Genomic DNA, 15,478 nt, shown 5'->3' with positions numbered 1-15,478 from the left:
TTGGATTTACTGTACGTGTTTTTCTATAGGTGTGTGTGTTTATGTAGCGCTACCCCCATAGGAGCCACTGGTATTTACTGGTTCTTCCCCAAACAGTGCAGAGACAAGCAATCACACAGGCAACAATCCATTCACTCTGGTTCGATTACAAAGTCTAGGGCATGTCCTTTTTTTTTTATCTATTGCTTTCAGAACAGGAGAGGGGTACGAGGCATATGGGACACTCCAAATGCTTAAGAACAGTTGACAAATAACTCTCTACTCTCAATAAAGACAGTGCAATCTAGCTAGCTCTTATAACTAGGGATCATGAGTCTGCAGAACAGTTAAAGCCTCATAGCTGGCAACCATGAGGTAGCTCCAGGATAGTTAAAATCCGACAGCAGGGAATCATGGGAATAATTGCATAACAGTTGAGGTCTCTACTCACAAATCCCAGAAGAGACATGTTCTCTGGTGTGATCCACTAATGGTGACGCTCAGCAGCAGTCAGTCCAGGAATGACTCAGGGCAAGTGGCCCCCTGAAGCTCACAGATTCATCCATCCCTAATGGGGAAAAGGAGCATGCTTCAGGCTATTTAACTCTTCCCTGTTCACCTTCTGGGTGCAATTTCCCAGAAATTGGCCAGGGCATAGTAAATATTCAGGCTAGTCATTTGCATTTCCCGCCCTATGCTCTGGAAGCTTCTCCCAGAGGCAACGGGAAACAATCCACCTCCTAGACTGTGAGATCATGATCAGACCAAGGTAAATGATCACTGTGCCTCAGATTACAGGACAAGTATGTAGTGCTGGCTCCTGACGAGCAGGCGCTATTGTTTTTGTAAAATTTATTTGCCTGAAGCCACACTTGGGCTTTGGCATTATTTCTCTAAATTTCTGGTTTCAGCACCAGTCCAGCTGGGTTGCACTGGGTTCTCCTTGACAGCAGGTGTCGCTGTCACCGCTGGCAAGGGTAGAAACGCAGTCTAGCTGGATGCATTGAATGCCACTTATCTCTCGGAACCAGCCCCGTGGGAGTGTTCTCCGGCTGTGCATTCTGGGAGGTGATTGTCTTTTGGTTCAGGAGGTCCTCCTGACCTAGCCCCCATGGCTCTCCTGGCCTGGGGCGCAGAACCATGCATCCTGAGTCTCGGGGCTAGCTGGCCCGAGGCGACGCAACTGAAGGGATGGGCGCCTGCTGATCCAGGGATGGTCCGGTGCCATCTCATCAGAAAGGAGAGGCCCAGCAACTGAAGAACCCCAGGGGAGGACTCTTTCAGGAGAAGGCCCTGCACAAGGCTGGCTTCTCTGAAGGAGCCTGGAGACTTAGTTGAAGGACACAACCTGGATCAACATTCATATGGTATCGCCGGATCGGCCGAGAGAACCTGGTACCGTATGTTGGTTCGTTAAATTTATCCGCATCCCTCAGTAACGCTCAAGTGTATCTAACAAGTCTGTGGCAGAGACTTTACAGAGAGGTCTATCCAGGGGTTGTTGAATCCAGTGTGGAACTGTTTTAAACTCTCAGGATCCTTTCAATATCTTTACCCTGCAATTTAAGTGCCTGAACTCACCCCTAACCCTCTACCCTCCATTAAGAGACTGTGTCTTTCTAAATAAATAACCCAAAAGAGGATTTGTGTAATTTTCAACATTCTTTGGGCCATTTACCACGGGATCCCCAAGACGGAAAAGCAAGCAGGTGAGGCAACGGTAAGCCCAAATAAAACCAGCAGCTCCTTTGTGGGTTAGTGCTACAAGTAAAAAACTAAATTTAGCCAGCATCCTATACTAGGAGGCTGCTACATTTAGATTAAACATGATGTATCTGAGGAGGCCTGTGTTGGAGTAAAGGTAAAAAATACTGCCTGCACAGTTGCATGGGTCATAAAGCACTACAGGGGTGTTTGGGGGTGAATGGGTGGCTTTGTAGACAAAATGAGATTTGTAGAAGGATCGTTCCTTTAAAAAAACATGTATAGCAGTTTAAGACAAGGCATGGGATTGGTTTTATTGGTGCTGGTAACATAAAATTGATTAAATAAGATGTGGTAGGGAACAGAGATAAACACTTGCATGTTTATCTATCCATCTATAGATTAGTGAAACTAACCTTTTTCTTTGCATTCTAGATAAAGTAATCAAAAAAAGAAAAGAATTGCTAAAATGTGAGAAGGAGTTGGACAAAATCAGCCAAAAAAGACATCTTGATTTTCTTGATATTCTACTGTGTGCAAAGGTCAGATGTTAGGAATAGTGTGAATGTTAGATATATCCTATTCATGTTGCATTCTGGATCAAGGCCAGTAGACAGCTAGATTAACAGTTAAAAGACATGTGTAATCTGCTTTGTCTGGCTACGATCAGGTCCACCTGTCAGTTTTTCAGATCTGGATCTTGCAGTCTCCCATATGGAGCGGCGGATGTCAGCAGGCACATGTCCGCTGACATCTGCCGATATCTGATCTGGTCCTGCCCGTAAAATCCAGACGGAGGGTGGTCCTATTTTCCACCTGTCTGACAGATCGGATAGGATCAAATGAAAATGCATAGGTGGTCCGTTTCCACACAATTTCCCCATAGAGGAAAGCAGGACTGTGTCTGCTCTGCATAGCGGAGAGGCCAGTACCTGTCATCTGCCTGCTCAGCAGGGATAAGCTGAGCGATCCCCCCTGCTGAGCAGGTGGAATGCCTTTCCACAGAGGCACCCCTGTGAAAGTGGTCTTAGGCCAGCCATACATCAAGTGAATTTCTTTCCTGCAACCAAGGGTTGCAGGCACGCAAATCACACGATTTCCCCATCAACACAGTTGGTGTTCATGTGGGAATCCCGCCTGCCAGGCCATTGACAGTGATTATCCCTAAACGCTAAAGCAGCTGCTAGCGATAATTGCAAAAATAATTTGGCAGGCTGGTTGTACCCAAGTTGATTGATCGATGTACATTTTGATGGTACATTTTGCCCGCCCATTAACGGTTTGAATCCTGTCTGGTTCCTGCTGAACTGGCTGAGATTCGAACTATGTATGGCCGGCCTTAGAAAAACTGTCTTCAATTCTGATTGGATCTTGAAGAAGCAACAGTATTTCTTGTGCTTTACCCTCTTGTTTACAAGCTCCCTGGGTTAGATTGCCAGCACTGGGCAGTTGCTCTCATTGGTTTAAATGGCTGCCCCTTCTTCTGTTTAATGTTCAATAAAATAAATGTAGTGTTTATAAATGGTATTTTTTCATTGTTAACAACTTTATACTTCTGCGTGCACCACATTGTCGAGTCTTGTGCTAAGAAACAAGTACATTTATTATAGGCCTTCATTTTTCCTGGAAAGGCACATTAATGGATAGAAACAGACGTAAATGCATATACAATAAAGTAAAAAAAAATGTGTTTAGATACAGTTTTTAGACATCTTTCAATGTGCTTCTTCATGCTAAGTAAGAGTTAGAAGCTCAAATGTAAATAAATTATGAATTTGCTGTGTGTTTTTAGGATGAGAACGGTCAGGGTTTGTCTGATAAGGACCTGCGTGCAGAGGTGGACACCTTCATGTTTGAAGGACACGATACAACGGCCAGTGGGCTCTCCTGGATATTCTATTGCATGGCCAAATATCTAGAACACCAGGAAAAATGTCGGGAGGAGATCAGTGAGGTGCTGGGAGATCGGGACACCATGGAATGGTAAATGTTTTTTCTTACTATGAACTGATGGACTACAGATATATTTAGGGAAACTGATTATAAGAGAAACATGGAGGCCACCATTACTGACCACTGACCATAATTGTTTCCACATTTTGTTATGTTACAGCTTTGTTCCACAATGGATTCAATTTATTATTTTGCTCAGAATACAAATATCCCATAATCACAATGTGAAAGAAGTTTGTTTGAAATCTTTGCAAATTTATTAAAAATAAAAACGAAAAAAAATCACATGTACATAAGTATTCACAGCTTTTGCAATGCCACTTAAAATTGAGCTCATGTGCATCCGACTTTCACTGATCATCCTTGAGATGTTTCTACAACTTCATTGCAGTCCATCTCTGGTAAATTCAGTTGATTGGACATGATTTGGAAAGGCACACACCTTCCTATATAAGGTCCCACAAGTTAACAGTGCATGTCAGAGCACAGACCAAGCCATGAAGTCCACGAATTGTCTAAATTGTCTAAATTTCTGATCAAAAGCTCACATTCGACTTTTGCTGGCAGAATTTCTAAACATGTGTATGGGGCATAAGTCTTTTGACTAAAATGCCATTTTAATTTTAGTCGTATTTTAGTCATCTCAATTGTTTTAGTTTTAGTCAACTAAAATAGTATTAATTTAGTAGACTAAAATGTTTTAGTCATTTTAGTCGACGAAATTAACACTGACACATACATATGTATTAGTTTAAGAAACATTTTCCATCCCACTCTTTGGAATTTTCTTGTCAATGTGGTCAATAACAAACATCGATTTCATCCCACTAATGAAATTAGAAAAAACTATTGAACTTTCTTAGAATCATCTTCTTCACTAAGAATTTTTGCTTGAAATTCTACCCATCTATGGCCAGCTTAAAGTGTTACTAAACCCACAACAGTAAAATCAGTCTGTATATGCAGTAAAGTATCCTTGTTATACTCACTGTAGAACCTAAGGGGTTAATCCTCTGCCTTGTGTAAAAAAAAAAAATACAAAGGATAGTGGCGCAGGTTACAGTATATAGCATGAGATTAGAGTCCACACAACAGTCTATGCAGATAGGGCAGCCTTGCAAGGGGAGCCGAAGCAGACTCCAAACATTGTGTAAAAAGGCTGTTTGAGCCTGTCTTCTCTGATCCTCTCCTTCTTACACAGTCCCCAAACCATCTCCTGATAGAACAGACCCTTGGGGGCAAGCTGCACATGCTCAATTTGGTGTGTATTGCTGGCGAGTTTTTTTTTTTTTCTTGGGAGGGTGCATGTGTTCCACACAGAACCAATCAGCACTGTCCAGACAGAGGGTCAGGGGTCCTGCAGCCTCATAGGACAGTCACAGAATAAAAACTCCTCCTACAAGCTTTTACCAGTGCTCTGTTGGACACTGATAGAAGTCACAAGACTGCTTTAGGTGCTGATGAGAAAAGTTGTTTAGCTGTTTATATTTAATAAAACTATTGCATTTCCATGTTCTGTGTACCGTGAGAGATCAGATATAATGAATGCAAGCTCCTGAGTTTAATAACACTTTAACTGTTACATTTCTGTCAAGTCAGCATATTATCCTCTATAGCCAAAAGACAACTACAGCATGGTACTATAGTTCTGGGAGGGTGCCCATACCGCTCTGCACCCCCTGGGCTGCACATCGTGTATGCTCGGTGACTACTGTCTCCTGTGCTGTGGTCAGGGAAAAGGGCCAATCACAGTGGCCCTTTATTATGCAATCGGCTGTGTCCAATCACAACTGATCACATGTAAACAGACTTGCTGGTTATTGGCTATTCCTTTCCTCATGCGCTGTGGCTGTGTAAGAAAAGGAGTGCCGATAACCGTCAAAACTGTCAGCACACTGTTTACACTGATAATCAGTGCCCTGATCGTTAGTGCAGCCCCAATCAGTGCCCATCAGTGCCTCCTCATCATTGCCCATTAGTGCTGCTATTCCATTACCCATCCTTACAGCCTCATCAGTGCCCATCAACGCCAATCACAGTAGCCCTTTACCATGTGATCGGTTGTGTCCATTGATGGACATAACACAGGGACTGGGCGTGACTGTGAGCCAAGCCGAGTACATTTGGCTACTCTCGGGACTGAGAGCCACCGAGAGGACCCCGAGAGCCGCAGAGATACACAGGACTCTGTATCTCGGCGGCACCATTTTTAAACTTCAAGACTGCAATGACAAGGCTGCAAATGACACTGGGGCAAGGCTGCAAATGACACTGGGGCAAGGCTGCAAATGACAAGGCTACACTGACAAGGCTGCAATGACACTGGACAAGGCTGCAGATGGATGGGCAAGGCTGCAGATGGACACTGATAAGTCTGCATTGATGGGCATTTAAATGTAAGTTTTTTTTTCCTTAAAATTCCCTCCTAAACTTGGGGTGCGTGTTATACGCTGGCGTGTGTTATACGCTGGTAAATACAGTAATTTATAGAAGGTAGGGCCAGAAAGTGACTCAAGCCCAGGGGCCCCCACCACCGTAAGTCCTGCCCTGGCTGTGCCTGTGTGAGCAAAGCAGTGCGGATAACTGACAAAACTGGTAGCACACAGTTTACACCGATAATCAGTGCCCTGATTATTAGTGCAGCCCCACCAGTGCCAATTGGTGCCTATCAGTGCCCCCTCATCAGAGCTGCCTCATCAGTGCCCATCACTGCAGTCTCATCAGCACAGAATAAAAATTACTTATTTGTTAAGTTTTATAACAGAAACTAAGAAAAACACTTTTTTAAAAAAAACATTTTTATTCATTTTGTATAGCAAAAAATAGACCCAGCGGTGATTAAATACCAACAAAAGAAAGCTCTACCTGTTTCCAAAAAAATTATAAAAATGTAATTTGGGTACAGTGTTGCATGACTGTGCATTACCATTCAAAGTGTGAAAGCGCTGAAAGATGGAAATTGGCCTGGGCAGGAAGGGGGTGAAAGTGTCTAGTATTGAAGCTGTTAAATGATCCATTTTTACATAAACTTATACAGTATGTGTTTTTAGAAAGGTGTTAGTAAAGCATAAAGAAAAATTGATGCCTAACCTGTGTGGTTGTTTCTAGAGATTGAGGAGTTGTTGAACTCCATGGCTGCTTATGGTGTGGTTTCCTTTGAATCTCTTTTCTTTCAGGGAATTTGTTGCACATTAAAAATTATTGATCTACATTTTCTTGGTTCATTTTGTACTAGGGACGACCTTGGAAAGATACCTTACACAACTATGTGCATTAAGGAATGTTTGCGTCTTTATCCTCCTGTCCCTGGGGTTGCAAGGAAGCTGAACAAACCAATCACTTTCTGTGATGGGCGGAGCCTTCCAGAAGGTAAGTTTATAATTTTTTGCATCCTCAGGCTAGAATTATACCCAAAATGTAGAAGTACAAACAGAGGAGTAACTACTGTATATGTGAAACAGCCCTACAGCACAGTTTTTAGCACATGCACCACTGGGATCATGGGTTCAACTCCAACTAGCTAGGAGTTTGTATGTTCTTCCACTATTTGTATAAGGTTTTTTGGGTGGCTTGGTTTCCTGTCCATAATCCAAATGCATACTAGCAGGTTAGGCCACCCAAACTGGCCCCAGTTCTTGTTTGTGTGTAGAAATATTAGATTGTAAGTTCCTTAGGAACACAGATTGGTATTAATGCCAATAATTGATATTAATGCTTGATGTTCCCTGTAAAGCCTCCAGAAAATGTCTGTAGAAAATAACTATAATATGCATGTAAGGCAGGTTGGAAGTTTTAGCCAGTAAGCTTGGCGTTGCCCCAGCTGGGAGGGTGGAACTTAAAGCGGGATTCCACCCTAAAGTGGAACCTCCGCTGATCGGATCCCTCCCCCCCTCCGGTGTCACAATTGACACCTTTCAGGGGGGAGGGGGGGTGGAGATACCTGTCAAAGACAGGTATTTTCACCCACTTCCGGGCATAGACTGCCGTGGGAGTCTACGCCATTTCCTGCCCTGCCGCGCTGTCTGCTGGGACACACACGGGTCCCAGTGACAGCGCGGAGATTTCCTATTGCGCGGCGCGGCTCGCGCATGCGCAGTAGGGAACCGGGAAGTGAAGCCGATTCGCTTCACTTCCTGATTCCCTCACCTAGAATGGTGACTGCAGCAGCCGAGAGCCGAGCGATCGATCTGCCTTAGCTGCTGGCATCGCTGGAACCCGGGACAGGTGAGTGTCTATTTATTAAAAGTCAGCAGCTGTAGTATTTATAGCTGCTGGCTTTTAATATTTTTTTTTTTGGTGGAATCCCTCTTTAAGACCTTTCCCAGTTTTTGCTTTTTGGTGGGTCATTTTGTTGGGTCAAACCCACTGGTCCTGTGACATATAAAAAGGGACCATGGCCTAGAGCCCAGGATTCATCAGTGCGTGTGGAAGGTCTCCACAGAACCAGAAGGATGCTGTTTACCACTATAGGAATGCTAAGCTATCGGAAACTTGGAGACACTAATGCTGGAATGTGCCCCATAAGGATTTACACCTGTGTGAGAGCCTTAGAAGGACTTGAACTCTGAAAAGCACCATGCAATTTTATAAAGTAAAGCATTTGAAACTCTGTCCCTGCCTGGTCTGAAGTTACTGAAAGGAGTGTATTGTAAGTAACCAGCACACATGGTTCACCGAGTGGGTCTTAAACACATTGGGGTATGAAGACATTCATGTGGAGTGGAGTAGTGTGAAGATACAACTGGTTACCCAGGGTAACAGAAGTTTTACAGCAGCCTGTCAATAGTGTACTTGTCACAGGTCGCTCGCAGGGAGGGAGATATTGTTGGCACTCCTGCTGCTTGCGGTCTGTCACCCATAGCTACGGGAGCAGATTTCACCACAGAGGTTTCCCATCCTGTACAGGTCCAGAGCCATTGTACATCCTCTGGAGTGACACAGTCTCTAAAGACTTATGCCGCGTACACATGATCGGACTTTCCGGCAGACTTGGTCCAGCGGACTGGAATCCGTCTGACAATTCGATCGTGTGTGGGCTCCGTCTGACTTTTTCTTCCCAAAAGTCAGACGGACCTAGAAATAGTACATGTTTTAAATCTTGGTCCACCAGACCAAGTTCCTATCCGGAAGCCCGTTCATCTGTATGCTGGTCTGACGGACCAAATACGATGCACGCCCAGTTACAGCACCTGCCCGTGAGAATGTTTCTCGGCTGCAGGATACTGTACATCTTGTGCATATTTTACTATTGCAGCGAGCGAGAGAGATAGGCGGCAATGTTCCTTGGGTCTGGTATGGATTTTAAGGGGAACTCCTTAAATCACGGGTCAGGTAGAGGGCCCCTTAGCAGAATTTAGCTTAGGGCCCCAGGGAGGTCAGGATCGGCACTGCTTGAACCGTTGGCTCTTATCCAGGCTGTGGACTGGATCTGCACCACGAGGCTGAGGGAAGCAATCATTCCCATCTGGAGCGGCACAGCTCTGTCTTTGTATCAGTTGTGCAGATTGCCTGTTTGATGTGTCATCGTTATCCTATATACCGGTAGTTACATATCAAGTCCAACTCCATTCAGTTCAGCCAACAGAGAAAAAAAAACACAAATAGAAAACCTCCATAAACGCTATCCTATACCGACTGTTGACCCAGAGGAAGGCAAAAAAAAACCCCAGTAAAGCATGAACCAATTTGTGCCAGTGGGGGGAAAAAAATCTATCCTGATCCACCAAGAAACAATTGGAGATTCCCTGGATCAACTTTACCTATAAATATTAGTTTCCTGAAAGACTCCATGGCAGCCTACGTGTGGGTTAACCCCACCTCCTCTCCAATGCTATAGGACCCCATTCCCATAAATGAGCACTCACCACTAGATATTGTGTTCTCTTTTTATCCTCCTCCAAATGGACCTACACATGCTGTTCGCATCCGGATGGATCTAGGATTCTTTTGGCATACCTTTTGTGGTGCAGCTCAGAGCCCAGCCATGGGCGGGCGAGTAGCTTTTAGAGCTGTGTAGACCCCTATGGTGTATTCCCAAAGGATGGTCGACGGATGCATCAACGGCTGGCAAGGTCTGCGTTTTTTGGTTTTTCTCTACCTCCATGGCAGTCTTCCATTTGTCTGTTTTGTCTATTTCCCCTTAGTAACATTTGTATGGTAGTGCGTGGCAAGGAGTCAATTAACAAATACAGCACCTCATCCCCAATTGTATGAAAAAAAGGAGCGCAACAGGGGAGAAAATGGGATTATTGCGGTGCAAAAAAACACAAAAATAAATAGAAAAAACCCAAAATTTTATTATCAAATTTTTAATAAATATCACACAAGGTATTTAAAAGAATGACAATACAAAGTATACTATGAATCAAACATAGACATTGATATAGTTACATACTAGAACATACAACATATATATTTAATCCAATTATCAGACAGTGTAGAGCTCCACACTTTTGGCTGTCTGAAAAAGGCTAATTGGGCCCAATTTGGACATTTTCACTTAGGGGTGTACTCACTTTTGTTGCCAATGGTTTAGACGTTAATGGCTGTGTTTTGAGTTATTTTGAGGGGACAGAAAAAAAAACACTGTTATACAAGCTGTACACTCACTACTTTACATTGTAGCAAAGTGCCATTTCTTCAGTGTTGTCACATGAAAAGATACAATAAAATATTTACAAAAATGTGAGGGGTGTACCCAGTTTTGTGAGATACTGTATATCTGAAGAGCCATAAGGAAACTCGGCATTCAAGCAATTATTGACCTTTTCTGTTAAAGAGGTCATGGCAGTCTGGTGAGTGATATTCCATCAGAACAGATTGGGTGTGAATGGAATCAAGAATCAAGATTATTTGTCCAGAGGGGCACAATGAACTTTGTTTGAAGCACTTTAAATATATAATGCACTCTATGATTTTGCATGTTACTATTTTTAGCATCACAGGTATTATCATGTGACTGTATCATTCACTTGTGTATAGTGGCTCCTCACTTTATCGTTATTATTCTATTCCACATTTTCAGTTCTTACTATGAAGAAAAAGTAAAAATAGTGTAGCGCTTCAATGGTAATAGGTGTAGTCAACATAAATTAAAAGGATAATCATGTAACAGAGATCATATAGATGATATAGATGGCTAGAGAAAAAAGTCCAAAATTGGGCACAAATTTCACAATGTAGCTGGCACGGGGGTGACCGAACCGTCACAAAGGAGGAAGAGATCACACTAAGCGGATGTATTCATGTGAATCTGCTTGACTGTAAACATCAAGGAAGGTAGATAAATACTTCTTACCAACTCTGTTGGACTCACACAGTCGTATGACAGTTGAGTCTGAAAGGCTTGAGGTCACAATCTGGGACCAAGGAGTATGTGGAGGGAGGTCCGTTGAACTGGTGGAGGAACTCCAAACGGCTGTATGCCCGATGATGTATTTCACAGATGGAACATCAAGGTTGTTTGTAGTCCAGCTCAGATGCGGCCCGTTACACTGATACTCCAATCTCCCCCGAGTGGGGAGGAAGATATTTGGGGGTTTAGACCAAAAAGAAGGGAAAAAAGAAAAAAGGGCTCCACATGGTGCGGGTCAAACGGTATAAAATGGTAATTTATTAAAGTCCAAAAGGTTATTAATGACTTGGTGATCACAAAAAATAGAGTAAAATGAAATTAAAAGCAATGTAGGGTGCCAACAGCTAGCCCCTATTTGGGCTAGCTGTTGGCACCCTACATTGCTTTTAATTTCATTTTACTCTATTTTTTGTGATCACCAAGTCATTAATAACCTTTTGACTTTAATAAATTACCATTTTATACCGTTTGACCCGCACCATGTGGAGCCCTTTTTTCTTTTTTCCCTTCTTTTTGGTCTAAACCCCCAAATATCTTCCTCCCCACTCGGGGGAGATTGGAGTATCGGTGTAACGGGCCGCATCTGAGCTGGACTACAAACAACCTTGATGTTCCACCTGTGAAATACATCATCGGGCATACAGCCGTTTGGAGTTCCTCCACCAGTTCAACGGACCTCCCTCCACATACTCCTTGGTCCCAGATTGTGACCTCAAGCCTTTCAGACTCAACTGTCATACGACTGTGTGAGTCCAACAGAGTTGGTAAGAAGTATTTATCTACCTTCCTTGATGTTTACAGTCAAGCAGATTCACATGAATACATCCGCTTAGTGTGATCTCTTCCTCCTTTGTGACGGTTCGGTCACCCCCGTGCCAGCTACATTGTGAAATTTGTGCCCAATTTTGGACTTTTTTCTCTAGCCATCTAGATCTATATGATCTCTGTTACATGATTATCCTTTTAATTTATGTTGACTACACCTATTACCATTGAAGCGCTACACTATTTTTACTTTTTGTTTGTTGAACTTTGTTTGTTTTTGGTGTTGGCTGCTGTTTTGGCTGTTGAGGCCTTTCCTTTATATATATTTAACTATAGCGCAGTGTTTTCCCCCTAATTGTACTTACTATGAAGAAGCCTTTCTCTAGTTGGAGATTAAAACTTTTTCTCTAGACGTAAAGAGTGTCCACTTGTCCTCTGTGATGACCTTAACCACTTAAAGACCAGAAGGATTTTTCCCTTAATGACCAGGCCATTTTTTGCAACACGCCACTGCGTCACTTTAACTGACAATTGCGTGGTTGTGCGACGCTGTACCCAAACAAAATATATTTATTTCCCCACAAATAGAGCTTTCTTTTGGTGGTATTGTAATGCTTTGCATCCATCAAGTTCTTGTGGTAAAACCAAGGAAGCTAATGCCGCGTACACACGAGCGGACTGTATGGCGTACTTAGTCCGTCATACAATCCGATGGACAGTCCGTCATACTTTCGACTGAACGGACTTGACCACACACGGATACCCAAACAGTCCGTCGAAAGCTTGCGCGATGACGTGTACAGCACATACGACGGGACTAGAAATAGGAAGTCCAATACACAGCAAAGCACCCTTCCGCCGTGTAAATCCTTTCTGGGCATGCGCCATTCTTAGTCCGTCGAAATAGCCTACTGACGAGCGGATTGTCCGCTGAAACCAAAGTACGACAGACAGAATTTCGAAAAATCCGAAATGCTTAGTACGCCAGACTGCACGCTGAAAAAGTCCGCTGAAGCCCACACACGAGCGGACTGTCCGCTGAAATGTGTTTCGACGGACTAAGTACACCATACAGTCCGCCCGTGTGTACGCGGCATTAGACTTCTGAAGTGTATCAATGCTTTACTAAACGGAAAAATCTGCACATACAAAATGTAGAATGGACAATACAACACAACTTATAGCTTACAAAATATATGCCTACACATATAAGCATGTACAATTTGTACACATTAAGTAAACTAAACAATTACTCAACTTGGGGGTCAAGATGTCCTCCATGGTCCTTTGCTCAGTCCAACTCACAAAGTTCTCCAGCTTCTGGCAGCCATGTCTCCTCTTTGTCCTCCCAACCATCATCTGTTGTCCAAACACACGTTTCTTTCAGACTCTCTCCATGCCCCTCCCACCCATTTCCTGCATACACCAACTTCCTCTGCTCAGCTCCAAAACCTATCCATCTGGTTTATTTACATATCAATGGAGGGAGAAGGGCCTCTGTAAACATATGCTCTTACCAAACCTAACTATATTATTGCTATCAAGACAATATACAAAATTAGCCATAGCAACACAGGTATTTGATCACCTCTGCGTTTTTTATTTTTTGTGCTATAAACAAAAAAAGAGTGACAATTAAAAAAAAAAAAAAAAAACTTTTATTTTTTTAAATTGTCTTTACTGGTAATGGCAGCGACCTGTGATTTTTAGCGGGATTGTGGTAGACAAATCTCACTCCAAATTACACTTTTTGGGGACCAGTGACAATATTACATTGATCAGTGCTATAAAAATGCACTGATCAATGTTAAAAAATTACACTGGCAGAGAATGGGTTAACAGTAGGGGGCGATCAAGGGGTTAAATGTGTTCCCTGGGTGTGTTCTAACTGTAGGGGGGATGGGCTGCCATGACATGACAGAGATCACCATTCCCAAATACTGGGAACAGTAGATCTCTGACATGTCCCCTGTCAGAACAGGGATCTGCCTTGTTTACACAGGCAGATCCCTATTTTGCCTCTGTGCAAGGTGATCACGAGTCACTGGCAGACATCGAGCCGCATGCGCAAGCCACCGTACAGCTATGGCAGTTTGCGCAGGAGAGCCAACCTGCCACAGTAAAATGATGGTGGCTGGTCGGCAAGTGGTTACAGTGAATAACTCAACACCAAGTTCACTATATGGACTCCTTATGTATTTAAACATGTTGATCATATCCCCCTTAAGCCCCATACACACTATCAGATTTTCTGCTGATTTTTGTCTTCAGATTTACCAAAACCATGTATTGCAAGGGTCTGCCTGATTGCATACACATTGGAACTCCTAAGGTTTGACCTCATATTATATGGTTTTGGTAAATCTGAAGACACAAATCTTATCATGTTATGGGGGTTTAATCTCCTCTTTTCAAGAGAGAATAAATTCAGTTCCTCTAATCTTTCCTCATAGCTGAGCTCCTCCATGCCTCTTATCAGTTTGATTGCCCTTCTCTGCACTTTCTCCAGTTCCCCCATATCCATCTTGAGAATTGCAACTGCGTATTCCAGATGAGGTCTTACTAACGATTTGAACAGGGGCAAAATGATATCTCTCTCTGGAGTCCATACCTCTCCTAATACAAGAAGGACTTTGCTCGATTTTGAAACTGCAGCTTGTCATTGCATGCTATTAAGCTTATGATCTATCAAAACTCAGATCCTTCTTCACTATGGATTACTCCATTTGTTCTCCCCCTAGTATGTATGATGCATGCATATTTTTAACCCCCAAGTGCATAACTTTACATTTATCAACATGAAACCTCATTTGCCACGTAGTTGCCACTTAGTGCATTGAGGTCGCTTTGTATGTTGGAGACATCCTGTAAGGACGTTATTCCCCTGCATAGCTTGGTGTCATCTGCAAAGACTGATATGGTACTTTTAATCCCAGACCCTGTATCATTTATAAAGATGTTAAAAAGTAAGGGTCCCAACACTGAACCTGTACCCATACCACTAATAACCTTAGGCCATTCAAATACCTCCCAACTTTTTGAGATGACAATGAGGGACACCAATTAGCAAAGGTATGTAGGTATGGGACACACCCCCTGTCACACCCCCTTAAAGGAGATTTATATTTAAAAAATTGATTAGTTAAATCCACAAGTGCTTTTTTACCACACTATTCCTTTATATTGGCTTTTGAAATGTAAAGATACAGCAATTTAGAAACTGGATAAAAGGTTTAGCACTGGGAAACACTTTTTGAAATATAAAAAGTGCTTTTTATATACAACTATATAGATCAGATCAAAATAAGGGACAAATGAGGAGGAAAGAGGGACAGAGAGACATTGTTCCAAACCAGGGACAGTCCCTCAAATTCAGGGACAGTTCGGAGCTATGCCATTCAGAGTAAGAATCATTAACCACTACTCTCCGAATTCGGTCTTTTAGCCATTTTGTTCTATTTATTTACAGACTGATCTTTCCAGGCCCTTTCCATTACACATTAGCCAGGTGTGGGGAACTGTGACTAGCGCTTGCAAAATCTGAGTATACTACGTCCACAGCCACACCTTCGTCTAAGGTTTTGCTGACCTCCTCGTAAAAAGTTATCAGATTTGTATGACAACTTCTGTCTTTCATGAATCCATGCTGGCTAAGTGGCTATTGCTTGAAATGTTTTTTTCTAGCAAGAACTCGTCTATGTGGTCTTTTATTAAACTCTCCAG

General features: G+C 42.9%; 1 protein-coding gene across 2 annotated transcripts in view; it reads left to right on the top strand.

The window, feature by feature from the left end:
• LOC143926508 (cytochrome P450 4B1-like) overlaps window positions 1-15,478 on the top strand; it is a 103,697-nt gene that overhangs the window by 79,352 nt on the left and 8,867 nt on the right. For both annotated transcript variants that reach the window (XM_077450300.1, XM_077450299.1), the window contains exons 7-9: window positions 2,119-2,225; window positions 3,476-3,666; window positions 6,872-7,005. In XM_077450300.1, coding sequence (XP_077306426.1) covers window positions 2,119-2,225; window positions 3,476-3,666; window positions 6,872-7,005 — 432 coding nt within the window. The remainder of the gene's footprint in view (window positions 1-2,118; window positions 2,226-3,475; window positions 3,667-6,871; window positions 7,006-15,478) is intronic.

This window comes from Lithobates pipiens, unplaced genomic scaffold (assembly GCF_037356315.1).
Source record: "Lithobates pipiens isolate NorthernLeopardFrog02 unplaced genomic scaffold, aLitPip1_a1.2 Scaffold_23, whole genome shotgun sequence".
Lineage (NCBI taxonomy): Eukaryota > Metazoa > Chordata > Amphibia > Anura > Ranidae > Lithobates > Lithobates pipiens.
This window is presented reverse-complemented; position numbering and strand designations above follow the sequence as displayed.